Below are 27,964 nucleotides of genomic sequence, written 5' to 3' on the forward strand. Positions count from 1 at the left end.
GGCCAGCGGGGAAGGCGGGGGCTCCCAGCCGAGCAGCGGCGGGCCTGGCCGGGCGAGGCGGCGGATGTAGTGTCAGAAGCCAAGGCTGAGAGGGGCGGGACGCCGCCTCGCCCGGCCCGGCCCGGCCCGGCCCGGCCCGGCCCTGCAGCAGCCCCGCAGCGCGGACACCCCTTTCCCCTCCCCCCCCCCCGCACCTTCCCCGCTCTCCTCCGCAGTCGGGAAAGGGGCGGGGGCACAGGCGCGCGCCCGCGGGCGGGGCCGCCGGCTCTAGGCGTGTCCCCCCGGCCCGCGCGCCGCCGGCGCCCGCGGCGGTTGGCGAGGCCTCCACCCTGTGGCGCGCCGGGGGAGGCGCGGGCTCGTGCTCGCGCCTTCGCCGTTGCCATGGCCCCGCTTGACGTCACGGGCGGTGCGCTGCTCGTGCGTTGCGGCGCGGTGATTGGCGGAGACGCCGTGTGTGGCGCTGGGAGAGAGGCTGCAGCGCAGCGAGCCGCGAGACAGGCACAGTCCGCGCCGGCCGCCCGCCCCGAGACACCCGCCGCCGCGCTCCCGCCGCGCACAGGTAACGGGGCCCGCCGCGCCGCCCCGCCTCCAGCCCCCGCGCCGGGCGGCCGCCCCGGGGACCCTGCCCCCCGCCCCCGGGGGCTCGGGGGGAGGGGGCGGCGAACGAGGCGGCCGGCGGGCAGCGCCGAGCCCTTCCTGAAGAGCCCCCCGCCCCCTCCTCCAGCCTCGCCGGCAGCTGCGGGTCGGCTCCGTGGGGAGGGAGTGGGGCGGCGGGGGCAGCCCGCCTCGTGGGGGCCGCCGCGGAGGGCAGCGGGGGCCGCGCAGGTGAGGCCGCGGCTGCCCCTCCCCGCCGGCGAGGAGAGAGTGCGGGAGAAAAGAGCGGCTGGGGGCGGCGGGGCGAGGGAGGGGGCGGCAGGTGAGGGCCTCGCCCGTGGCGCGCCGGGCGGGGGCGACCCTGCGCCCGTGGGGGGGAGCGGGAGCAGTGGGGCGGGGGGGGGGGACGCCGCCTCCGCCGAGCGGGGGCGGGGGGCCGGCGCGCCGGGCGCGGGCGGCCGCCGCTGGGTGTGGTCTCCCGCCGGGAGCGGTGCCCGGGCGCGGAAGAGCCGCAGCGGCCGCCCCCCTCGGTCGGGCTCGCTTTCCCTCCCCTCTGCCCGGCCCCCCACCTCCCCGCCTCCGCCCATCCTTTTCCCCCCCCACCCCCCTCCGCGCCGGCAGAGGGGTCTGGGTGATAGCGGCGGCTCCCCTGGGACGGGAGCGGGCTCCTCCTTCGCCGCCCCTCCTTCCCTCCCCCACCCCGGTCCCCTGGGGCTGGGCCCGCGGGCTTCCCCTCGTCCAGCCGCTGCCAGGGCGGGGACGCGGCATCCTCCCCCGCCGCCGCCCCCGGCGCTGGGCGGAGGTGAGCGGGATTAACGCGCGCTGAAGTGGGCAGGGCTCCGGCGCCGATCCGCCATGACAAAGGCGGCCGGCGAGGCGCTCGGTGTCCCCGCGGCGGGCGGATGCGGCGGACGCAGCGCGGGGAGGGGCGGCCCGGGGTGCGCCTCCTCGCCCCGGGGGGCCGCGCCGCCCGCTCCTCCCCCCCCCCCCCCGGGGCCGCTCCATTTTCTGCTGTCACCTCGCGGGCGGGGTAACCGCGGGCAGCGCCCAGCCCGCGCCGCGGGCGGTCCCCTTCGGCCGCCGGGAACGGCGGGAGGCCCGGCCGCCGGGGCGGGATGCGGCTGTGGCAGCTTGCGGGCGTCCCGGTGCCCCTGCAGATTGGCGTCGGGGCCGGCGTTGTGACCCCGCTTGGTCCCGATCGCGCCGGGTGGTAAATAGCCGCAGCCAAAACGGTGCCTTAAAATGGCTCCTTAACCCCGCCGTTCGCGGCGCGGTCAAGTTTTAGGCGCACGTTGGCGGGCGCTGCCGAGCGCGCTGAGTTTGCGCCCCGATGCTGGGGGTAAGAGCTACGGAAACTCTGCCTTTCGGGTGACTGGAATGTTAAAAAATGCCCAGTTTGTCCCCACATGGATGGCAGTGCCGCTATTGTCTGCGGCGACTTCTTTAACCGTGAGCCTTTTTGTCTTTTTCTTTACATGGTGAAGGGCTGGACTGTTGTGTGTGGCTTGTTTAGAAGCACATAGAGCCTACAATGACCAAAATTGCTTCCTGCTTTAATAATCCAGTCAAACTTCAAAGGATGGCGTGTCCCAGAGCACACTGCCAGGGCCTCAGAATGATCGAGTCAAGAGATGTAAAAGAATGGGGAGTGAGGGAGGAGCTGTACATCTTTCCTGATGTACAAAAAAATCCAAACCCCGATACCTCTGTTTAGCAGAGCTGGTTTTTGAATTTATTTTTCTCAGTGCTGATTATGAAGCACCTCAGCCAGGTTATGCTACCTGAAATTATGATTTAGAAGGAGTATTTCTTAAATAGTAAATTTTCCTTTTGTCTCTGAAAGCATAACCTCTCAGGCTGAGCAGCAGCACCCAGCTCAGGCTGTCTACTGTATCCCATTTTGGGATAGGAAATGATTAACGTTACTGAAGGATGTGCGGCTTGAAATTTCAGTATTTCATGTGCTCTGTAATGCCCAGCATGGGATTTGATTTGCAGATCCCTATGCTAAGTCTTACTGCATGTAACTAAGATTCTGTTAAGGCATGTGGAGTTTGCTTGGTGTTACAGTCTGTCTAGCCTTTATTCTTGGGAAAAACTTGCTATTGTCAATTCCGTTATATTGATAACTGGATGCAGTTGATGCTGCAGCTTAAACGTAGCCTGATGAGTGTGATGGCAAACAATGGGTATCATTTGTGTGCATAAAATAGGAATGACTTGCTTTCACTTCACCTTTGGATGGTTTGGTTTGCATTTATTTTAATAACATAATTTCAAGTTAACAGTTTTCCAGGAGGAAGTGGTGACTTTAACTCTTCAATCCACCTATCCATGTGTTTAGGCATTGCGTGCTTGTTTTATGCCTTGCATTCTGGATTACAGTTGTCCTTCTTACATTTCCACACTCCTTAAGAGAGTCATTGCTCTGCCTGTGAAGTTAAAACACCTTTGGCTTTGGTTGATGTCTGAATAATGCTTCACTATTTTTCCTTTTTAGAAATATCAGCATGGATAAAAATGAGCTGGTGCAGAAGGCCAAACTGGCTGAGCAGGCTGAAAGATATGATGACATGGCAACTTGCATGAAGTCTGTGACCGAGCAAGGAGCTGAGTTGTCCAACGAAGAGAGGAATCTTCTCTCTGTTGCCTATAAAAATGTTGTAGGAGCCCGTAGGTCATCTTGGAGAGTCGTCTCAAGTATTGAACAAAAGACGGAAGGCGCTGAGAAAAAACAGCAGATGGCTCGAGAATACAGAGAGAAAATTGAGACTGAGCTAAGAGACATCTGCAATGATGTGCTGGTGAGAAATAATGAAACTGTTGATCCATTTTTACTTAAGAGTTGCAGGGTAAATGGTGCTGGGACTGCTTCTAGCCTGTCTGTAAAGCTGTCATCTAGCTATTTTAAAAAACTCCTGACTTTTCTTTCCTTCTAATGTATTGATTATTTATATACAACTCATTATAGTTAGGAATGCTAGTGAATTTGGAGAGCTGTTGAAACATTACCGTATACAAAGTAATAGGCATGAAAAGTCAACATATTTAATCAAGACTGAGTTAGATGCAGGTTTAGTTTGGGGTTTTCTCCTCCTCCCAGAGTGCAGTATGTTTTCATCCTAGGCCGCTTTGATTTCTGCAGTTTAAATGTGCTGCTCTAGTTGTAAGAGGTAGTTCTTACTCTACGGAAATTGTGCCCCTCCCTGGGCAAGATGATGTAATGTTAGTTATGACTCAGCCATGCAGAAAACTGTCTGCAGGAAGAGACAGTAGAAACGCTGGGAGACCCTCTTAAACTTCAGAATTTTAGTAGCAAACTAAAAGGGGTGTTCAAGTTGGGTGTTGCCTGTGGCTTGTAGCTATGGCAAAACGAGCATGTACCCAGCAGACAACCCTGTATTTTTATTGTGAGACTGGCTGGTGAATTTCCAAACCTTTTACAAATGCATATTCCAGATTGTCAGGGGGTTTTTTTCAACTGCATCTGCCTGTGGTGCCTCAGTGAGCACACAGTTAATAGATATCCAGGCCTGGGACCGCTTGTGAGGTAGGTGCTACTGTCAGCAATAGAATTGTCCTCTGGACTGTAGACCCTGCTGCTGTGTCATCCCATATGTGACGAAGGATCGCATACCTGGAGGTGACAGAATGACATGTGATACGAGGGAAGTGTTAAATAACCAAGTATGGGCTCGAAGATCTGATGCCAAACGAAAATTAAGATCAAGGAGTAGCATAAATTTTGCTTGCTGTGTCAGATAACCAAATGGCATGGGCAATGATTGCTTCTAGAAGACTGGTTCTCCAAGGGTGTGTGAAAGTCAGTATGGGTAACTCCAAACCTTGGCTTCCAGCTTAGGCTGGCTTCCATGGTTGTTCTACCACACCCAGTTTCGTGTGTGTGGTTATTTGTGTAAGGATAACTCTTAAACTTCCACTATGAAAATGAGAATGCCAACTTGCACTTAGGAAAAAAGCTGATTTGCTAGTTCTTGTGTTAAGTGCCTGAGCCAGGGAAATAAGGGTCCAAATTGGGTGTTCTAATTTCTTGTTATTTCTTTTTCAAACTAATGAGTTTATTACTAGAAAAGTCCTCATGAGTGGATGCTTTCTGTTCAGAGTGATCTGAAATCATTTTGTAAACCACGTTGGGTTTAAAGAAATCACTTTAAGTTGGTGGGCTTAGAAACCTCCTTTTAGAAGAACTTGGTGTTTGCAATTATTACTTTTTTTTTCCTGATAATGGAAACCAGATTGAGGTGAAACTGGCTTTTGTTGTACACATGATACACAAAAACAAAGCCCCAGCTTTCCAGTTTGCTGCAGCAGCTGAAGTATCTGGGGGGGAGGGTGCACATTGGTGGGGAATCTGGTTAAATCTTCTGAATCTCAAAATGGACTTGATTTTTCTCTTTATATTTAATGAAATACATAGATTATTCAAAGAAATTATTATTCTTTGACATGTTACTACTTTTAGACAGCTCATGTCTTACTAATCTTTAGTGTTGCCAGTACAATTTTTTTTTCATAAAGAAAAAATTACTCTCCAGAAGAAACAATGCCTTAGGCAGTGATTAGCAGTAATAAAACTACTTTTTTTAGACTTAAATTTAAAAAGAAAGATAAACTTTTTTAAAATTCAAGGGATAGGATTTTAAAACGCTTTGAAATGACGTTGCTAATTGCACTGAATTGGATTCATATTTGCACACGTACTCGTGTTTCTTTGCTGGAATATCCTGTTCACATCCCTGCCTGCTTGCCTAGGAAGACTGACCGTGTTGCTGTATTTGACATCCGCTTTGCTTGACAGAGGAAAAATGAACTGTGGAAACATACTTGGTTTTCCTGAACAGGAGTCTGCACAGTGCTACAGGCAAACATATGTAACTAGGGTTGGTTTGTTGGGTTGGTTTTTTTCCACAGAAGATCCTCTGCAATTTTTGTACAGCATGATCTAGCCTGTAGCTGTTCAGAAGTGAAAAGCAAGGCTTACCAGGTCTCTCTCAGTGTGAAGTAGGCCATTAATAAGACCTGAAGTGTTAACAAACTTGCAAAGTTTTCTGTCACGAGCCTTATCAATTACAGTACAAGAGCAGCTTGGAAACTTTTCTATCCTTTATTAAGACTGTGAATCTGTTTGAGTTGTTGTTGTGTCTTCAGTTGGCTGCTAGGCTCTTAAGTAATGTTTAATACCCTGGGGTGTTACATCACAGCTGAGCATGGAAGTGACTGGTGTCCTAACTTCAGTGTTGAAGGGAGGAAGCCAATTAAGAGAATGTGTTTGTGACTAGGAGAACGTAGCCAAAGCTGGCTCCTCTGCAGCTTCTCCTCTCTTCCCTCATTTGCTGGAATCAAATTACTGGTGGATTGGAAGAAACAGCTCCTCTGATGCAGTAGACGCAGCGTGTACGGAACTGTGCCTGGGTTCTGTTCACAGCTCTTCTACTGGCTTATGGAGCGAATAAGAGCAATTAATGCTGGACTTCCTTCTTGCTTTGTAATTACTAGACTCGGTGATAAAAATGTCAGCAGTTACACGGGGCCAGTCCCACTGTTTCTTTTTCTCCTCTGCGCTGACCTTGCAGCAGGGAAAGCCGGCATCTACATCCTTGCCACTTCCTCAATCCTCCCTCGCTTGAGCTCTCCGCAGAGTACCTCTGCAGCTCTACAAGCAGCTCAACTCCCCTTGTTTGCTGCAGCCTCAGTGCTGCTCTGCAAAGAAGAGACACCTAAAATTTGTTGGTCCAGCACCAATTCTGTCAGATACACAGTGGAGTATATTCAGGTGTGGTATAACTGACTCTAATTTGGAGCCTGGTAGTGCTGATAAACTGCAAATAAGTGTGACACGTTGTGCTTAGTAGCAGTTTGTTGTGCTTTAACAATAAAAACTGAATTTCCAAATTCTTCAAGAATAATGTAGAGTGAGTGTGTGTGTGAGGAAGTACATGGCCATACTTGGGCATCTTAAATGTACTTGAATATTATAGAAAAATTTCCAGCCTCAGAAAATGTGTATTGATACAGGAAATTAAGCTTTCTGTTAAGTACTTTTCCTCATGTTAACTGTGTGCTTTATATCCTGTTTTACTTTCTGTAGTAGAAGGGAAGGGTCTGTCTAAAATACCAGTATAACAATCTTTTATTTATCGTTTCCATAATAGAAACTGTTACTAATCTAACAGGTCCAAATTGTATTCAAAATGCTTTTTGCCGCTAATGGGAAACAGTTCTAATTGGAAACTGAGCTCAAACTGCTGGAGTGGTCCAAATTAAATCTATAGTAAGATGAATTTTTCAGCTAATAAGGATTCTGAAGTATGGAGCAGAATGTGTGGAGAGGTCTTTGAATAGCTAATGTTGAATACTGCTTGCATGTCAGAAGCTCTCGGGAGCTCTGAACACTAGTAGCTTTAAGGCAGTCTCCAGCATGAGCTAAATGTAAACTAACCATTTAAAACATGACTGGCTATCTTCACTGTGAGTGTAATTCTAGGCAGTTAGCTCTCTTCCCTGGGCTGGCACTTGCAGCAGCAGCTCAGTAGTCCCCTGCATGACACTGTAACCCTGTGGGCTTTTCCCCCACTCCCTCCGTGCCAGAAAAGCTGCAGGTCAGTGGTGGTGTCCAGGTCTCTGTCAATAAGATGGAATTGTTGGCTTTATTCACTGTTACTTGTTTCAAACTTCATACTCAAAAGTGTAAAATGGTGCTCCTTGGGTCCTTCTATGATTTAAGCTTCTTTGCATTTGTTAATTGATTCTTCACTTTTTAGAAGTGGTAATTGTTGTGAGAAGATGCGGTTAAATCTCAACTAAGTGACTTTAGGCTTGTGATTCTTTCATATATGTATTGGGTTTTGGGGGTGTGTAGGAGCAGGTTTAGTAACCTGTCATGGGGCTGCAGTTCCCTGGAGGAAGGGAGGATAATTCCATTCAGAATGTGTTTAAATGGCTTTTTAAAGAGCATACCACAGAATTAATGCCCATTGCCATCATATTCAAATTACTGTGGGACTATTACTGCAAATATCTAATAAGTTACTATGTTAACATCTATAAAGCCCGTTTCTGTACTAATTCTTAATGACAGGATTAGGAAATTTACTCCTGTCTCCAGGAAGCCATATGTTTTTTGACATGCAGATATGTATTTTTTTTTATTAGTCAACCACTGTACGTTCAAAGTGTCCTGATGGTCAAAGAGCACAGCTAACCTATGGGGTGGTGCTGACTAGCAGATGAGTAGGTTGCTTATGAGCTGGAGTGAAATGATTATAGCATGCAACCTTCTATCCTTTGAAGATACTTGATACTAAGGAAAACTCAAAGTTCTGACTGAAAATTGCTACCTTCAGTTACTTTAGGCTCTGTGACTCCTTCAGGCTTGGTTAATTTTTTGGTTTTGGCTGTGCTTAGTTTCTGTCTTTGAGATCTGTGTCCTTCATCTGATGTTTTTGGAAGAGAACGGGAGGCATTTGTAGAAACTTCTTTTTGCAGATTGTCAGTCACAGAAGAGGGCTGTTAAGTTAGGAGTTCAGTGCCAAAAAATACTTGCTTTGAAAAACAGTTATTATTTTAAGTTGTTTTGATTGAATAATTTAGATTGGAAGGGGAGGTCATTTAGTTCAACTCTGCTCAGAACAGATCCAGTTAGATCACATCGCTCAAGGCCTTGTCAGTCAAATTTTAAGTATCTTCAAGGGTCGAGAGCCTACAACCTCTCTGGACAGGCTGTCATAACACTTAGTTATACTCATGGTCAAACGGCAAAAAAAATCCCATGTTCTCAGAACTTCTCATGTTCCAAATGGTCTGCTGCCTCTCCTCATTTCAGTGTAGACTTCCAGGAAGAGTCTGGCTCCCTCTTCTCAAGGCAGCTGTACACAGCAGTAAGATCTACTGATCTTCTCCAGGCTGAAGAAACCCAAGTGTCTCAGCCTTGCCTTGTACATCACGTGCTCCAGCCCCGTAATCATGCGGATGGCCTCCACTGGACTCGCTTCAGTATATCCAGGTCTCTTGTCCTATGGAGCCCAAACCTGGACGTAGAGCTCAAGATGTCACCTCAGTGTTAAAATTTGTATTAAAAGATGGTAATTGGTAACATGCTAGTAGTGAATGTTGAAATGTGTGAGTGCTCCTGGTTCACAAATGCTTCTGTGAATGAACTTCTATATACTGCTGAGCAAAAGGTAGCCAGGGCTTGCTGTCTTCCCAGGATGACTGTCATCATTTAAGCTTTTGATGAACTCTCCGAGCATAGCTTTTTTTCAGTTAAGTTTTGGCTGGTATAATTGCTCACATATATTGACGGTAGGAGGCTGAGACAATTTGCATTAACTTCATGGTTTCTCTTGGTTAGTCCTTTAATTGTTTCCCTGGCTGTAGCTGCACCCCTTCAGGGTTTTTTGGGTTTTTGCTGTTGGGTTTTCAGTTTGGGTTGGCTTGGGGTTTTTTTTTCTTGTTTAGGGGTTTGTTTTGGTTTGGTTTTTTTTCCCAGCAGTGAAAGCACTGCCCAAACTAGAGCAATTTCCTGATTGGTTTTTTTAAAGCAAATGGTCTTTATTTTTGTAAGCAAATTAAAATGTTGAAAAAACGTTGAATCTTCGAGAATTAAAACATCATTCATGGCTCAGTTCAGATGTGAGATGACTTGTGCTTTTTACTTATTCTGCATTATTCATGTAATTGTTTGTAAATGCATGACAGTTAGCTCCGCTTGAAAGGATTTTAGATTCCAGCACAAAGAAGTAATTTACTGGTGGTTGGGCTGCAGGAGCAAAGGTGAGCTAGTACTTACTAGTCCTAGCAAGAAGTGCATCCATGATGTTGATACGTGTCCTTAATGTGTAGAAAAATCTGCTAATGTGCTCTGTAGAAATGCAAAAACAAAATTGAAACATGCGGTTACCTCTGATTTTTAGATTAACTGTGTACACGTGTGTATACACATATATACATGTAGCTATATCCTATTGCATTTATTGGAAGTAGATTAAATCTTTACTATAACCAATAGTCTGCTTTACTAATTCCACTGGGCATTATCACTTAGTAATTGGCTTTGATTAAAAAACAAGTGCATAGTGCTCGTACTTGTATGCTTTTGAAAAGTAAAAACTTGCTTTATATGACAGCAGCTTCCAGTATTCAAGTATTTCATGCATGTATTGCTCATCAGCAGTTCTAAGCAGCAAAACAAATTTAGTTGATCAGTTCAGTCATGTAGGAGAGATGACAGAATACTCTCCTCCTCCTTCTTCCCTGCTCTTGAGACAAGACCTTATTTGAGTGTGCTTGTAACTTCGTGAAGCTGCTAAGTGTGTTTGACTGGTTGGTTACTTAGAAGGCTGAGGGTAGAAACACTGGCTTGTAGATACACCAACTGCTACTGTGCCTGTGAAAGCCTTGAGTGGTAGAAATGCAGAATTTAGAGGATTGTCAGAATTGGTGCATTATCTCTGCATCGGTATAAACAGATGCTGTGCTATCTCTGGTTTCATCTGGAAACTTCTGTCGTGTTACCACGTACTTAACAGCAATACATCTCTGAAACAGGTTCTCAGGCACTCTGCTTGTGCTTTGCAGTGACTGCTGGCTCTGAACCTGAAGCTGGTGGTCCATTCAGGCGGTAGATGACTACCATTTTGAAACAGTTAGAGAAAGCTTGTGCTGTTAAAGTTGATGTTGTTACCCTTTGTGTCTATGTAGTTAACAAAATATTTAGAAACAGGAGTCTGATCCTAGCTGACGAGATTCTCCCAGTGCAGAGTAGGCTTACAGAGCTGAAGTGGCATTTTTGCTAATAAAATGATTTTGTTACTATTGTATGCTATCACGAACCCCTGATAGATGCATAGTCTACCCAGGAGGTATTGGATCTGCTCGGGATGCAAACTGCTAAAGATAAATGGTTCATACTTCTGTTTCTTATCAAGGGTAAGAAGTGTTACGTCATGTTTATGGGCTTTTTTAGCACTATTTCTTCAGAGACTGAAGCCATATAGTCTTAAACAAGCCAGAACGTGTTCTGGTTTGGAGTCCAGCCACAATAGCTATCGCTTAGACCTACCTGTCTTGCAGAAATTTTCATCCAATTCAGTTGCTTTCGATGTTGCATTATCTCAGGTTTCTCAGATGTTCTATTTCTTCAAAGAATAATGATCGATGTGTGTGGTTGGCATCATTCATCTTTGTTGCAAGCTCCCAGTATTTAGAAAACAAATTAATGAGGTGATGCAGAAAAGAAAATGGTAAAAATTGTACACTGGCTTTGATCCTCAGTAGAGACTGTTTTGTCTATTGATGCTTCAATGAGTTAAATACTTCAATCTTATTTATTTGTCTATTGAGTGTCTTCCTGACTGCTGTCTTTTGTATGAGGTGGTTACTAACTGGAGATGTGTTTTTGCATGTGCTTCAGAATTCGGTTCTTTCGCTGTGGTGTGTTAAGCACACTGGTAAAACACCTGGGATGATTGGCATGAAGGACTGTAAAAGTGTTTTGAATAATCTTGAAGAGTACACCCCGAGATGAAGCACGTTTGCTTTCCTTGCCATAAATACTAATTGGAAAGCAAAGTGGTAGAAGGAACAAGCTGGTAAAGGCACAACACTCCCTAAGTTGGGTAAGGTAGATCTGCAAGGAGAGTTATGTGTATGGCTGCGGAAGTGTGAACCAAGATGCTCCTCCTCGTTGCCTCCGTTCCCTTCCCTGTCTTTTTATGCAGACCAGTGATGTGTCTTGTCTGTAAGTGTTGTACCTTCCTTCCCTCTGAGCATTTTGGTGCATATACCTGTTTCTTACTGACTTAGTTCTATCCCCCAGCATGTGTGTGGGCACAAAGATGATTTTTCAGGGTGTCCTACTTCCTCCATATTTTCTTCTGCCTGCCCATATGTGACACTGCTTTTGTTCTCTTTTCTAAAGAAACACGTTTAGACTGCTTTAGTAGTATTTTTTTTGCATAAGCTAAAATTTCTTGCCGTTCTTTCTGCCATACAGGATTCCCTTTTATCTCCATTAGTCCCCTAGTTCTTTTTCATTTACCCTTGTATTACTCCAGACTCGTTTCTTCCACTTTTTTTCCTTCCTAGATCTTCACCAGATGGACTACAACAAAGCTGCTAATCAGGTGTACCTTTTTCCAGCTCTTAGCAATCCCAGTGTCCTTACGCATGTCACATCTCCCACCGCTGCATGAACTCTGCAATCAAATTCTTCCTCCCTGCCCCCTGAAGGTCCTTTGTCCCAAATTCTGAATTCTTCCCCTGCTGAGGCTCATCATTCTCACCTCATTTCTTCCAGCCAGCCTTGTCTTCTAACCTTTTTCGAACTTCTGCTGCTGTCTGTCTGTGTGAGCAGCCAGTTTGATGGGAGGGGAGAATAACTGGTACTGAGAACAAGCAGCAGGCTTCTTTCCTTCTTCAGCAAATGTTGTATCAGAGAGATCTCCAGTGCCACAGCAGCTGCCAGTACGTGACAGGTTTTCTTGAATTCCTTTTCTAGTCAGCAATTTAGTAGATAGGAATCTGTAGCTAACTTTAAGCACGAGAGGCTTTGCTTTTGGCTGGAGTAGAAGGCTGACAGCAGAACAGTCCTTTTGGTTTTACCTGAGAGGATTGGAGGTTGCCCATGAGGCAGCAGTTGCAGAGCCCTCATCCTAAGCTCTGGGTCATCGGGAGCAGTGTAATGAGCCTGTCTCAGAACAGCCTGGGATTGCAAAGGGGTTGTCTAAAAAATACCCCCCTTACAAATACAAGGATTTGTCATTTTTCTCCCAACAGTTCAGGTAGATGTGTGTAAATAAAACTGCTGGCCATGGATGGCTTGTTTAAACCCTTTGTGGTGTGTGCACCAGTCTGTGCAGTGCTGATGATTCCACGTGTTGCTTCACAGCCAGAGTAGCTTTCTGAACTGTTGCTGAGGCAGAAAGCATGTGCCTGGAAAATCACGTGCCAGGCTTTTGTGGGAACGGTAGGTGTCTTTAACTTGTGTGACACAGGGCTACTTTCACTTTGTCATCAAAATACAAGCCTGTAAAAAGCTTAACAAAGGTGTGCTACAGTTACTGTGCTGGATGGAACCAAGGACATGTACCTCTTCTCACAAAGTGTGTACCTGGAAACACCGACCGGTGTTGTCGAATGCCTGCCTCAGTACACCTGGTGCTTCGTAGGTGTGATTCTCTAACATACTGCTGCTCTGCTGTGCAGGTAGTCAGAAAAGAGCAGGTCAGCTCTTGTACAGTCAGCACTGTAACAATAGTCCAGATAGGTTTGTGTCTCCTGCCATGGAGGGAAAGGTGGTTGCCCGTAGGAGCTGAAGGGAGCTTGGTGCGCTGGGCTGCAGGTAGTAAGTGAATCTCGATGCACCTGGAAAGCTAAATGTTGAGATTCAGTAGACTGTAATTTTATTTCTTGTTCTAGCTCTGTGCTTCAGCTGGATGTCCTTTTTCTTAATATCCATCACATCTTTGTGCTTTTTTCCCCTCCTCCCTTGCTCACTTTCTTTCTTTAAGAAAAAAAATAAATACCTACCTGGATAGTGTGAAAGCGCAGTGAGGGCTTTTGATTCCTGTTTGAAATAGGAAGTTAATCTGGTAGTCTAAAAGAAATGCAGACTTGAATAGCAGTGCTTTTATAAGCTAAACTCTTTTTTTTTTTTTTTTTAAGTGAAACTGGGAAGTAGGTTTAAGACAAAAGAACTGCTTTCTCATGTGCAGATAGTAAACCCAACATCTTCTCCATGGTCTATTGTGGGTATTAAGGTTATGTTGATGTAAGGGGAGTTTGGACATGACTGTGGAGTGCAGATGAGAAGCCTGTTGGAGGTTACTACAGTCAGAGAAACCACATGTGGCTCAGGAAGTTCCTGGGCATTGATGGAAGCTAACGGAAACATGACGTTTTCATACTTTCTTTGTGGTTTTTTTTTTTTAATGGCATCCTCTTTTGGGCAATGTTACAGGCAGGTTAGAAGACACAAGAGTCCTTTTAGCTACTATAATCCTTCTTGTGTTCTTGCAATGTCTTGGAGAAAGATAGTGGTGTGCTGCTTACATCATGAAAATATTAGGCCGTTGTCATTTAGTTTGAAATACGTTTCAGGCTGAACTTAAAAAATACCCTTCCTTCATGTCTTCCATGAATTTAAAGAAACAAAGAGTTCTTCCATGTCTTGTCTTCATCCCTATGCCATATATCACAGGTGGCTGACAAATGAATTAACATTCAGCTAATACTTCTGTGTAATATATCTTCAAAATTGAAATAATGTCTTAACTATGTCAGGTGTCTTTCAGTATTGCAGGACAAGGCCTGTCTTGTCAGCTCTGACCAAAATTGATACTGTTTAAATTGGGTAATGTTTATCAGCGTATTCTTTTGGATTTTGGCTGTCCTCTGGCTTGGCTTTTTTGTGTGTGTCCTGGTTTCAGTCAGCACAACAGTGTGAGAGCAGTATCTCTTTGTTTCAAGGTATTGGGTTTGCATGGCAAGGTTTTGTTATTAGTAGCTGGGGTGCTACATGGGTGGCTTCAGTGAGAAGCTGCTAGAAGCTTCCTCTAAGTCTGATAGAGCTGATTGAGGTGCTGGAGCATGTCCAGAAAAGGGCAACGGAACTAGTTAAAGGTCTAGAGAGCAAAATCTGATGAGGAGCGTCTGAGGGAACTGGGGTGGTTTAGCCTGTAGAAGAGGAGGCTGAGGGGAGACCTCACCACTCTGTACAACTCCCTGAAAGGAGGTTGTAGCCAGGTGGAGGTTGGTCTGTTCTCCCAAGTAACAAGTGATAGCATGAGAGGAAATGGCCTCCAATTGTGCCAGAGAGGTTTAGATTGGGCATTAGGAAAAATGTCTTCAACAGAAGTGTTGTCAAGCACTGGAACAGGCTTCCCAGGGAAATGGTTGAGTTGCCATCCCTGGAAGTACTGAAAAGCCATGTATGTGGTGCTTAGGGACATGGTTTAGTACTAGGGACTTGGCAGTAGTAGGTTAATGGTTGGACTTGATGACCCTAAAGGTCTTTACCAGCCAAAATGATCCTATGACATGCCACCCTATGGAGGATCCACAGTAGAGGTGTTGGTGGAGGACTGTCCAGTGGGAGGGACCCTAGGCTGAAGCAAGGGAAGAATGTGGAGTGGAAGGAGTGGCAGTGAAATTACATGATGAATTGACTGCAATCCCCATTCCCCATCCCCCTATGCCACTCTGTGGGAGGAGGTTCAGAAAATCAGGAGTAAAGTTAAGCCTGGGAAGAAGTTGGAGGTGGGGGGGAAAGGTTTTAAGATTTAGCCTTATTTATTATTATGTGACTCTGATTTGTTTGGTAATTAATTAGTTTCCCCAAGTCAAATCTGTGTTCCCCATGATAGTAACAGCTGAGTGATCTCTCCCTGTCCTTATCTCAACCCGCAAGCCTGTCATTATATCTTCTCTCCCCTGTCCAGCTGAGGATGGACAGTGACAAAGCAGCTTTGGGGGCACCTGGCCTCCAGCCAGGGCCAGCCCACTGCATTCTCCAACAGTTCTAGAGTTTTCATTCAACAGTATATCTTAATTTTTAGTATTTAAAAATTAAGTATTTTAAGTATATATTACCCGCTCGTTTACAACTGTACTTTTCTAGAGTCTGGTGATTTTATTCTTACTCTCCTGCTTGTCAGGAGTGAAATACCTTGAATAAGAAATGGAGCAGTTAGTGCAACCCTGGGGTGCATTAATAACTATCTAAAGTTCCCAGACAATAACGTGTACTAAGACCAAGACTTAATTAAATGGAAATATGCACAGAACATCAAGACAAAACTGAGGCATTGATTCTAATGCTCTTATGATGAATTTGGGCATAGTATTCTGGCTACACAAGTCAAAGATGTAAGCAGATGCTTTTAAAAGAAGGTTAGTTTTAGGCTTCAAGTGTCAGGAAAGGACTATTCAAGTCTTTACGGGGTGGCTTCCTGTCTTCAACTGAAGTTCTCACCACAACTTGACATAGTGAAGCATGTCTACTTGAGTAAGAACCAGGCAGACCTTTTGTAGAGGGTTGGGCGTGGGGGTTTCTTTCCGGTTACAGAGAATTACTACTTGTTGTGCTTCCTTCACACTCCCCAGTCTGGTAACTCTTACCTTTTGTCTTGCAAAACCACAGGGACAAGTCCCTGGGGCCTTTCATCAAACAGGCTCACAACGCATTTTGTTTAGTGTTACTGTTCGTTGACTGTCCTGCTCTGGCAAAAGAACTTGTGTAAGAATGAAGAAGGTGGCTCTCTTACCAGTTCAGCGTTTAAAATTGGCCAGGATTGGAGTTTTCCAGCAGAGCAGAGAAGCTGTGTGCATGGAGCCCCTGTCATGTCTTCGGAGACAAAGACTTTTCTTCAGTGCGCACTTGCTGAGAGCGGTGGCACATACCAAACTTACCAGACGTCTTGTTTGTGGTGTGTTTGAGCGTAGCTGTCATCTGCTGAGTTCAAATGTGCTGTCTGGCCCAGTCCAGAGTACCAGAAAGCTTTTAACTTGGTTGTAATCACAGCTGCAGATGTGAGGTGTTGAAGCCTGATCTTTCAACTGCCAGCACGTTGGTAAGAGTCGATATTCGGACTTAGTACGTGCGTCTTTGTTTTCCTGCTTTTTTAATGAAGTGCTAATTTTCCATGAAGTCTTTCTGGAAAGACTGTGTATGACTTTGCTTAGAAAAGTATTAGAAGCACTTGTACAAGCTGTTGCAGGTTTTGGCTGAGAAGTGCTCTAAGATGCTGCTGCATCTGCCTGATCGGCTACAGTGCTATGGTTTGTTTCACAGCTCTCAGATTCTTGCCATCAAATTAAAAGCTCTGACAATTACAGCTGAGTAGTTGTGGGGTTTGGGAGGCAGGGAGTGGTGATTTGGTTTTGTAGAAACAGCTTCTTAAACCAGATTCTGATTGAAGCACTGTATTTAACTGCCCATGGAATTGTAGTTAGTTCGCATTAGTATATATCAAAAATGGATGAGCATTTGGCACCACAGCACAAACATCCTGAACGAGCATGAGGGCTTAGCCACATGCCATGTAGCTATAATATACCTGTGCTGTATGGGCTTCAGTTGTCAGAGTGTTTGTATGCATTGCAATGATGAGGATCACCTAGTGAACTTGGTAAATACACATCAGCTTATGGGTCCGGTCTCGGACTAGCTGCAAGCACTTCAGTGGCCAGTATGGTGATCAGCTCTGTGCTGATAAACATTATCATGTCACCTGGTGAAGGAGAAAGAAGGTAGGCACTTACTGGTGGTACTAGCAAAATCGTTCTTGTTTCTGTTTCTTCTGTTATGGACAAACAGAACACATCAACAGGACTTAAAATGTAAGATATTCCTCATTGTTGAAGAAAATGTATCCTCCAGGAAAGCCTTGCAGTTAAAGCTGTTTAAAAAAACAAAACAAAAAAAACCCAAAAAAAACCACCCCAACAAGTATTCCCCATAAGCAGATGTTTGGCAGATAGCAGAGTGTTAGATTGGTTATGCCTTTTGTTATGCCCAACGTTTTATGTTCTTTTTTGTTATTGAACTCTAAAAGGTCAGTAGTTTTATTGGTCTCATCTATACGACTTTCTGTAGCCCCACCATCTTAATGCAGGCTGCAGCTTTCACAGCCACTCTCTAGGATAAATCAGTCTACTCTGAATCTTCAGGCTCGTTTCAAAGGAGTGTTTGATGTTTACTTATGCCAGTAAAAGAAAATAGACCCTGAAATAAAAAGACTGGTACAAACAGTAGAAGCTGAATATATAGTACTAGATAAATAATAGGAGTGAGATCTCCTTTCAGTAATTTCACATGCTAGCTTTTAAGTGTTAATCTGCTTTCAGGTTTTGTTGCTGTTTATGAAGAATTTGGCATAAATAAAATTCTCCCAAAGATATGTGGCCTACCAGTCCTACGTGTTGCTTGTTTAGAATAGTGTCTTTCATCCAGATATGAGCATGCTACCAGGGCAGGCTCAGAGTCAGAGCCTCTTTGCATAGGCTGTATGCTGTGAATAGCTGTTCAAAAGAACTTTCTTTGTCAGCCTTCTAAATGTGACATTGGTTTAAACCTTTTTTTTTGGTATGAGGTTTGTGTGCTGTCCGAGCTGCTGTTGCTGTGCTAGTATCTATCTGATTAGGAAGACTTCCTAAATTGCTAATCTTTCCTCTTCTCTGACTGTGGGTTTAATTGATTTGCAAACAATTCTACTTCATTTGTTGCCCAAGTGAAGCTTGTATCTGGAAGTTTGGTTGCTGCTATGGGAGTGAGCAGAGCTGTACAGCTTAATCAAACAACCTTCTGTTTGGGTGGTGAATGATTCCTGTTACTAGAGCCACTGAGAATATCTTGGTCTGACCAGTTAATGGAGGGCAATTCCCCGTGGTGCCAGAAGGGTGGGTGCAGGCTGACACACTGTGTAATTGCAGTCCTACAGAGGAAAACTAATGAGGAGCCTTATTCTCCTCATTAGCTGGGAACCTTCAGCTGTCATTGAAGTCAGAGTTTCTTGGCACTGATGAAAACATCTCATAGCTGTGAATCTTGAAGCACTCTGGTGGTGAGAACAGAGTGTGTATGTTGTTAGAGAGCTGAAGCGTGTGACCCATCTACCTTACAGCCTCCTGCTTCGTGCCAGCTGCATGGGGACAGAGGTGGCTTTCAGCCCTTCTCCTTGCACAGCAGTATGCCCTCCAGAAGGGTGCCCTTGGCAGGAGGCAGCTCCACAGCGGGTTTCACTGGCTCCATAAAAATGCTGCTGCCGCCGACGTGCTTGTCTGGTGTTTCCTTTGTTGCCATAGGGTTTTCTCTGCTGGGAAGCAAGGACACACAGTAATGTTTTGATGTCTTTCAGTGGACTTATAAAATGAAGCTGTATACCAAATCCCCTGGTACTGGAAGTATCTGTATATTAAAGATGATTGAATAAACACCTTCTGTTATGTTGAAACTAATAAAGGAAGTCTACTAACGGGTTTCTGTCTTACTGGAGCACAGGCATAGCTGAACCTTCACTGGTTTCTGTTGTGTTTTGGTTTGTTTCTGGCAGCTAGACTTCTGTGTTACCTTGTCTGCTGGGGTAGAGATGGGAGAGAGCAGCCATCATTAGGTCACTTCATTTTTGAAAGGTTTCACACAAGTTGAGACTACCAGGCTAAATAGTCGTTATTTATTTAAATTAATTAGCAGTACTTGAATTAAAAATAAACAACAAAAACCCCAAAGTGAACTCAAACCAACCAACTCAGTCAAACTTGCTCACTCTTCTTGCTCTTTCTGTGAATTACAGACGGTTTTCTGTAGCTTTAAGTCATTTGGCCCGTGAAGCAGCACAGGTACCGTGGGTACCTGGGTCACAGTACAGTGGTTACAGCCTGCCCTGTTCAGGGTATGCCTGCCTGAGAGTACATTGTGTGAGGTAGTTGCTTAACCCACAGGGTGCTGCCTAGGGGAAGGTCCTGTAAAGCAGCCATTGCTCTGTGGTCTCATTGGAAATAGCAGCTAAAGCCAGGCAGAACTGAAATGTCAGTCATCTGATTTACAGGGGAGGAAAAAACACCCAAAAACTCTTAGTAAAGCCTCTTTTTTAAAAAATATTTGCTCCATAGCCTTAGCAAAGTACATGTAACAGCTTCTGATTTGAGTATTCAAGAGCTCTCCTGCACTCTTTCTGGCTTTAAATAACTGGCTTTTCTTTCAAAGTCTGAATTTAAGCACTTGATTATCAAGAAGTTTGACAAGCTTGTACCTTAATTTGACTAAATGTGTTGGAGCTAGTGATTTCATTTTTTTTTAACTTTCTTCTTTTCATCCTAGTAGAGCTTTTGCTAAATTATATGGCTGCCTCAGCTGGGAGCTTGCTATGTTAATTTAATAAGCAGTTAGAATAATCTAGAAAAACCTGGTCTTAACTGGCAGCCCACAGGGAGGATTTGGTGGAATAACTCCAGAGTTTTGCTTTGGAAGGTATAGGAAACACCTCTTAGGGCAGCACATAAAGTCAAATAGATGATCCTTTTCAGTGCTATGCAGCTGGCAGTCGTCAGGCTGTCTGGAAATGCAAGAATCCAGGTTCACCTTGGAGTTTCTTGCTGGCCATGCCAGTACAGCATTCCAGGTAATAGGAACAAGGTTAACAAGGCTTATTTAGTGCTTGTGTGTGTAAGATATTTGGGATTCTGATTTGACAGCTGATCCTTCAAATCCTTTTATTATCTTCTGTGGATGCAGACTTTCTCGCATTGCATGCCCTCTGCCTGGACCTTTGGGTTGCCTTAGTTCTGTGAGGGTGCTGTATATCAGCTTATCAAAACCCTTCCTTTGGTCACACAGGGCTCATGGCTAGATTAACAAAGCCTTCTACCCCCGAGGAGTCCCAGCATCTAGCATACCTTTCTGTACCTAGAACTGTGATCCAGGACATGTTCTCCTTACCTGTATATGTATGTAGAAAACGGGCAAAAAGCAAAGCTGTCTTGACTTTGAAACAGACTGCAGTGTGATTGCATTGTTAGTTCAACCTGCTGTAAAAGTCTTGTGTGTTGAAAACAGTGTTCTTTGTTTCTCTTTCAGTCTCTGTTGGAAAAGTTCTTGATCCCTAATGCTTCGCAAGCAGAAAGTAAAGTTTTCTATTTGAAAATGAAAGGCGACTACTACCGCTACTTGGCTGAGGTGGCTGCTGGAGATGACAAGAAAGGTACCGTATGTCAGCTTGAGGAGAAATACTGGCACATAGGATTGCTTTTGCCAGTCTTGGAATAATGTAAATCTCTCTAGTAATGGGCTTCTGTTTTCTTCAGAAAACATAGGTTGTTAGCTTTCAAATTAGTTGCAGAATTTTCCACTTGCCTGTGCTGTTGTAAGGAGGGAACAGGTGTTCAGTCATGAAACCTTGAAACCATCTCCAGTTTATGCATGCACACATCTGGTTTATCACTGAAGTCAAGGTTTATGCAGGAGCCTGGCCGAGTGTTACTGATTCGCTTCTTTACAGGGGGACAAAGCCTTGTAGCTTCCTGAAGTCCTGTTTGTGCCACTTCTGCATTTCTGCAGAATACAAAAAGTCTGTAGGTTCAGTGAGCAGCGAGACTATAAACCACCTGGAGAAGAAAAGGGTTGATAAAATTAACCTTACTGCTAGGATAATTCCTTCCATAACCATGGATGCCTTAACAATTGGTTTTTAAGTTGCTTGTATCCCTGCATAAGCAGCTTGACATAATTGCAGGTAAGTTGCTTTCACCCTAAATTTACCTAGAAAAGTTAATATAAGGTGGCACTTAATATATTGGGCGTCTTAACTGCTGCAGTTGGAGAAACTCTAACAACATGCTCCAGTTCAGAACTATACATCCTGTGTAGGTACAGCACGTTGCAAAGCATTGTCTCCTGGAACCAGTTTAGGACTGGTGGCCATGAAGAGCAGCATGCTTCAGCATAGAGCCCCGTCCAGTAGTTTCTGCCAGCCCTGAGCTGTTTCTTGCAGTCTCAGTTTAGTCTGCGCTCAGTCTGTGGAATTATGGGATGCTTTAGAGTGCACAGACAAATCTGAATGCTTGTACTTGGGACCCTCTGGGATTACTGAGCTAATGCTCAGCAGCACTCAGCCTTTTCCTAGGATTGTCAGGGTTAAACATGCGGTGGCCCTGTGGCCTTGTGCTGCTCTCAAACTGGTTAGTTCTCCCAGTACCATACAGAGGGATGCCTGCACACCTTCACAGAAGCTACCCTGAGTTGGGTGTAGAGGTGAAACAGACTTGGAGTAATTTCAGGGGGACAGAGGTGTCAGTTTCAGCCACGTTATGTAGGGTAGCCCAGTTTCCCTGGGATGCCGGATAAAGGGGAGTTAAAGATGCTGAGTCTTAGTATAATAGGACTTTATTTGACTCTGCTTTTACTGTGTGCCAACTGACCTGGTGACTTGGTGACTGGAGAATTATGTGTTACCAGTACTTTAGCTCTGTTACCGTACAGAGACTAATTATATTTTCCTTTCAGTTCACATGTGTAGAAGGTACAATATTTTGAGTCCCAAAGTTTCTTTTTCTGTTGAGAATTAAGTTTGCAGGCTCTGAAATTAGATGGTGAAATTCTATGTTTAAAGTGGCTTTGAAGTTCATTTTTATTTAACCAAGTCTCCTGGCTGAGCAGTTTCTAGTGGGTTTCCAGATGAAGGGAGTTTTTTTGAAAGCCCATCTAGCTCATAGTTGCTATGGCTCCGAAGCTTAAGATACTATTTTTATTTTTTCCCCTTTAAGTGTTCCATCTCACAGGCTTTTCCTGTATGCTGTTTGTGACCTTGAAGAAGAGCAGTTGATAATTAATTATTGTTTACAAAATAATGCCTGTTTAGTTGGATAGTATTCTTTTGGCCTTTTGCAGTATATAACAGCAACAGTAAAGCTTCAGACTCTAGGAACTGGATTTCTGTCTTCATATACCAGATGATTTCTTTTCTCCACTGGGGTTTTCTTACTGCAGTCTGGTGGAGAGGAATGTCAAGCAGGTACCTCACCCTGCTATTTTAGTCTTGAACTTTGGAACTGTATACTTGCTAAAGAATTCAGGGTTAAAATCTAGCCACTTTGTTTTTTAAGCTGGGTGACTGATTTTAAAATTAACAGAATACATCATATTTTGTACTAAATTCCCAGAATCACTGTTCAAAAGTTAATTGTATTTTCTCAAATAAGGAGGGGGGTGGGGAAAAAAAGCTCTTTTAAAAATTATTTATGCGGAGTTCAGGTGCTTCTGACTTGGATACTGATTTGGTTTTGAGTTCTTCACCAGACATTCCTTTACTTTTGATGACATGTGACTGGCTGCTCTTGGCAGCTTCTCTAGTTCAAATGTTGGGGTTGGAATCCTTTCGCATCTGAATTGAGTGACTTCCTGCCCACCTTTTCCTCAGATGCTGTGAAGAGCTTCGGGGAGCGCAGGAACAATGGTCCCTTTGTGCTCAGTGTCTCCTGCCTCCTGCAGTCACCAGGGGCATAGTCCAGCCTGCGGGCTGTGCGGGCTGTGGTCTCTGACCTGCGCAGGCACAATCTGCTCGAAGTTCATGTGTGTTCAGTGAGCATGGGAACTGTTGAGCTCTTCGATCTTGGTAGACACAATAGAGGAGGGTTTGTTCACCAAGCATTCACAACATGTATGGTCGAACCAACTAAGAGAATGGCAGGACGTTAATCTCTGAAAACGAGACCTGTTGTTAATTTTTCTCACTTACTTCAAAGTTTACAGGTAGTGGAATGTTTTAAGTTAGGTGAAAATGCTTTCTGTATCTCCACTGGAAATGGAACTTTGTTGGAAGTTTTTAAAAATATGTACTTAATTGGGGTTGAGGTATGCCACATGTTATTTCCCAAACATTTTGAATGGGAATTCACAGGTGACTGTTACTGAAAGGGTTCAGCATGATAGGCAAAGCTCATCAGTGTTTTCTGTGACCAAAATGTGATCTGTAACACTTTGTGGTATTTAAAGCCATTGAAATGACAGTATTGCCTCAGACCTGTGTGTAGTTAAAACCCGTTTTGTTCCTCTATATGTAGGCTGTGGGGTTTATATTCCTGAAGTGCTACAGAGCTGCTGCAAACATTTGTAGAGGCAAGTAGTTACCAGGTGGCAGGGAGAGACTCAAACCTGTGATTTGGGCAGTGACAACTTCTTTTTTTAAAAAAAATCAAATGTAATTTAGTAAAATCTTCATAAAATAGCAGTTTGTTAGGCAAAGTGCTCATTGACAGGCGTTCACTCTCAACATACTTGGTTCATGCAAGCGTGAACACAGTCCCGATTGTGTGTCTGAATACAGTATGTGAATTAATTACTTGTTGTGGGTTTTGTGTGTTTGTTTTTTCCCCAAAGGGATAGTGGAGCAATCACAACAAGCATATCAAGAAGCTTTTGAAATCAGTAAAAAGGAGATGCAGCCAACACATCCTATCAGATTAGGTCTGGCTCTAAACTTCTCCGTGTTTTATTATGAGATTCTTAATTCCCCGGAGAAAGCCTGTTCCCTTGCAAAAACGGTAAGTCTAAGGGGGAGAGAAAACCCATTTCTGCTGTTTGCATAACCTTTTGTCGCATGGCCAATGGAGTTGTTTGTTTTTATAACACTAGGCTTTTGATGAAGCAATTGCTGAACTTGATACATTAAGTGAAGAGTCATACAAAGACAGCACGCTAATAATGCAGTTACTGAGAGACAACTTGACAGTGAGTATCGTTAAAATATGCCTATTGTTAATAAGGGGGTATGTCTTTGTGGCACTCCCTTGTCCTGTTCGCTCTTGGCTGTGGAGCTGTCATTTACTTACAGATGGGCTTACATCTTTCTCCTGCCTGGTCTTTCTTTTTTGCTGCATGCTAATTAACGCGGGTTTCTGACATGACAAATGACCAAACTCTTCAGATGATTTTTTTATTCAAGGAATCTAGGATGTTGAGGAGCTGCAGTGTTGGCTGTGACTAGCAAAGCTATTATCTTTTGTTAAGCAGCATTTGAGAATACCCTTGCATTTGCCTCTTCAAAACTTATGTCCAATTCCCCATGGCTTAGTCTGTGTGATTGCATGTGCAAGGAACAGATCCTGCATGAAAATCACAGAGCCACAAGTCCTTTTAAGGGCCTGTCGTTTGGGATTTTTTGCTTGGTTTTAATTTGGGGAAAGCTGAAATTGGAATCAGTGCTAGCCAGGCTATTTCCATGGCAGTCATAAAACAACTGGCTTAATTGTTGTCTTTTCCTTGGACTCAGCTGTCTGTGGTGTAAATTATGGGGCTGGGTTGAGTTGCTCTGTCAGTAATCGAAATCTTCATCTTGGGGGGGGACCTTTTTAATCTACTTTGACCTTTAAAACTGGCAAAGATAAACATCTAAAGCAAATGAAACAGTAAATGCAAGCAAACATGCAACAGTGTAATTAATGGCACAGTTCACTCCCCGGTCGTCACTGGGGTGGGGGGGCAGGGAGGGGAGAGCTGCAAGCAAGGTCTGAAGAGGGTTTACATCTGGCAACGGCATCAGACGTTCACAGAAGAGTTGGGCTTCTTTTAACATGGTAGAAGCAAAGTTGTGCAGTTGCATAAAATCAGAGCTGCTGTATTTTCCGCTTCTGTTTCTGACACCTTATTTCCCTGCTCCTGGGAGCCCTTTCCACTACAATGGCAACTAAACGCTACTGAAGAAAACTCCTTGTGATTGTTCCAGCTGTTGCTTACAAAACAAATGGAAGAGATTTCTCAACCTCTGTATTGGAGACAGATACAGGGTTGGCATCACTCTCAATGTGTGTACTGTACCCTTTGTGAGATCGCTCAAGAGCTGCCCTCTGAATGAGTGGCATTGAAATAGTGAATAGAAGCTGACTTTAATTGCTGGCCTCCCAGTAAAAATAATGTAAAGCTTGTCATAACAAATTGTTTCATGTAAGAGCAAAAGCTGGACTGAGCTCCCATAGTGTGAGAGTTACGGTGCTAGGCCTGATAAGTGACGTGAGCTTTCCACTATAAGGGACAAAGCTGCAGACAGCTGCAGGATTCTATATTCTTGAGTGAATGATGTGTTTTGCCTTAAGCCCTTAGTGTGACCTGTACAAGCTTGTGGATTCCATGTTTTTACACAGCTTCTCAAGGTAGAAAATGAAGTTTGGCTGTATGGGGGGGCTGACAAAGACTGCAGTGAACTCTAACTGTAAAGAAGGTCCATTTCGCTAGTCAGGCAGGTCTGTTAGAAAGGCTTTTGAGAGTGATTCAGTGCACTGATCAGTTGTGGACAGGAGTGGTTTCCTCAGTTGTTGACTCTTCCTACGCTGAGTCTTGCACAGCTGAGGAACGGTCTCTGTTCACTTTCATTGTGGACTGAGGGCGAGGAAGCGTTCGGAGGGTTTAACGCATCGGGTCAGAATCAGTTTTACTGGGACTGCTACATAATCCCTTCTTTGTTTTCTTCAAAAAACAAAACACACAAAAAGGGCATCCCTTCCTCCTAAGGGTTTGTTGGGTTTCTTTCCTCAGCAAATGGTGTTAAACTGTGCTTTTAATTGGTAATTTTCCTTTCATACCCATCAGGCCTTTTTTATTTAACGAATAAAGGCGTGCATATCCCTAGGTACTCCAGAGATGAGGATTTAGGATAGAAGCACCTGATAAAAATCTAATTAGAAGCATTCTTACTAACTGTTCCTTACAAGGATAGCACTGGAGAATACCGTAATATTCTAACAACGTGGTATTGAATGTAGTGCAGGGGCTAGAAACTGGCACATATGCTGCAGTCTCCAGTAAATGAGCTTGTTGCTTAATGCCTTCAGCAAGGAACATGCAGTGCAGATACCGTGTGTTACATTCAGAGCAAGAACAAAGCTACTTGTGCAGGTTTCTCTGTTATCTTGTACTCCTGGAAAGGATAAAGTGTTTCTGATGACAGATTTTTTTATTATTTTATTTTTTAGCATCTTGTGAGACCTTAGCGTGGGTAGAGAGTAGGCTGTGCATAGAGAATGAGTTATTCTTGGGTTTTGCCACCTTATGCTATAGAGCGTGGAGGATTCAGTTAATGCTGCTGTAACTCCATAAAGTGAGAAGAGATTACAAATCACACGGGGCTGGTAATCGTTTGGCAGCAGTGAGTGTGGAGAAGTAGTTACAGACTGATTTCTGTGGCCTGCGTGTTGCTCTGGAACTGATGCTCAGTTTCCTTAGCTGGTACTGAATCTTGATATATGAATCCTTAGTAGGATTATTTTTTTAATGGAGCTGAAAATGAAACGTTGTGCACACTGCATGTTTAGCATGATTTCTTCCCTCCTTGCCCCACCCTTCAAATTTGGAAACTCTGTGTTCCAAACTCTGCTCCTTCAGAAAGAAGCATAAAGCTCTCTGGAGGAAAAAGTACAAATCCACAGGAAGCCAAGTGGTCTTAGCTCCAGATTCTTGTCTCTGCTGTGTAGGTCTCATTCTTACCTGCTCTTAACTGTATTTTAGTGAGCCATGTGGATGGGAGGCTTTGGTTTGGACTGCTCATGAACTTCCTCAAGAAATGCAGTGTGGGGCTGACTCACCTAAGACTGCATTTCCAGTTCCCTGGTGTGTAGAAGTAACAGCAGTTTCCCTATTTCTCTTTACAAGAGAGCAGAAAATACTAACACTAACGTGTGCTTTTCCCTGTGGTGCTTTGTAGGACCTCTTGTGAAATTAAGTAGGCTTTCCATTTAATAATTCCTCGCTAATTATTATTCATAAATGTCAACATCTTATGTATTCTGCTCGTTTTTCTTTCCCAAACAGTTGTGGACATCGGATACCCAAGGAGACGAAGCCGAAGCAGGAGAAGGAGGGGAGAATTAACCAGCCTTCCAATTTCCGTCTGCCTCATTCTGAAATTTACACAGTAGACCATTTGTCATCCATGCTGTCCCACAAATAGTTTTTGTTTACGATTTGACAGGTTTATGTTACTTCTATTTGGATTTCTATATTTCCCATGTGGTTTTGTTTAATATTAGGGGAATAGAGCCAGTTAACATTTGGGGAATTTATCTGTTTTCATCTGAGATGGCCAATATAGGGTTGTGAAATTTTTATACGAGTTTTACATGTTTGGCATAGTACTTTTGGTACATTGTGGCTTCCCACAAGGCCAGTGTTAAAACAGCTTTCTATGTCAAGCAAAGGCGACTGCTTGCATATTGGTCTGTCATGATGGAAAAAAGGGATCATCAGTTGCAGCCACAGGTGTAGTTGGGGTGAGTGGTGGGGCTGGAGCACACACACACACGGCTGTGGGGAAGCTGATGTGCCACAGGTACCGCGTGTCACGCCAGCACGTGAAGCCTGTGGGGTGTCGCGGTGGCGTGTGCATCTCTGATTGCGGCTGACGCGTTCCTTAGGCAGTTTGATAACCCGCTCGACTTTCTCTAGAGGAGGACAGAGAAACGGTTCACATTCCATTATTTGTAAAGTTACCTGCTGTTGCTTTCATTATTTTTGCTACACATTTTATTTGTATTTAAATGGTTTAAGCAACCTAAGAACAAATGTACAAGTAAAGATGCAGTAAAAAATGAATCGCTTGATATCCATAATGACACTGTATATCGAGCACAGCAGTAAAACAAAAGCCCATGTATTTAACTTTTTTAGGTTTTTTGCTTTTGTGATTTTTTTTTGATACTTGCCTAACATGCATGTGCTGTAAAAATAGTTAACAGGGAAATAACTTGAGATGATGGCTAGCTTTGTTTAATGTCTTACGAAATTTTCATGAACAATCCAAGCATAACTGTTCAGAACATGTGTATTAAGTTGATGTAAGTGGAATAAAAGTTTTATGAATGGACTTTT

General features: G+C 44.4%; 1 protein-coding gene across 1 annotated transcript; it reads left to right on the top strand.

The window, feature by feature from the left end:
* The first annotated feature begins 519 nt into the window (after positions 1 to 519).
* On the top strand, positions 520 to 27,964 carry YWHAZ (tyrosine 3-monooxygenase/tryptophan 5-monooxygenase activation protein zeta). The gene is made up of 6 exons (XM_084279830.1): positions 520 to 559; positions 3,095 to 3,398; positions 20,189 to 20,312; positions 23,486 to 23,649; positions 23,741 to 23,836; positions 26,909 to 27,964. The coding sequence occupies exons 2-6, from the start codon at positions 3,105 to 3,107 to the stop codon at positions 26,966 to 26,968; spliced, it is 738 nt and encodes a 245-aa protein (XP_084135956.1). The 5' UTR covers positions 520 to 559; positions 3,095 to 3,104; the 3' UTR covers positions 26,969 to 27,964.

This window comes from Gallinula chloropus, assembly GCF_964237585.1.
Source record: "Gallinula chloropus genome assembly, chromosome: 2".
NCBI classification, from domain to species: Eukaryota; Metazoa; Chordata; class Aves; order Gruiformes; family Rallidae; genus Gallinula; species Gallinula chloropus.

Coding starts and splice junctions, on each gene's coding strand:
- YWHAZ (XM_084279830.1), top strand. CDS start 3,105: ATGGATAAAAATGAGCTGGTGCAGAAGGCCAAACTGGCTGAGCAGGCT. Junction 3,399..20,188: donor ACATCTGCAATGATGTGCTG/GTGAGAAATAAT, acceptor TTTCTCTTTCAG/TCTCTGTTGGAAAAGTTCTT. Junction 23,650..23,740: donor CCTGTTCCCTTGCAAAAACG/GTAAGTCTAAGG, acceptor TTATAACACTAG/GCTTTTGATGAAGCAATTGC.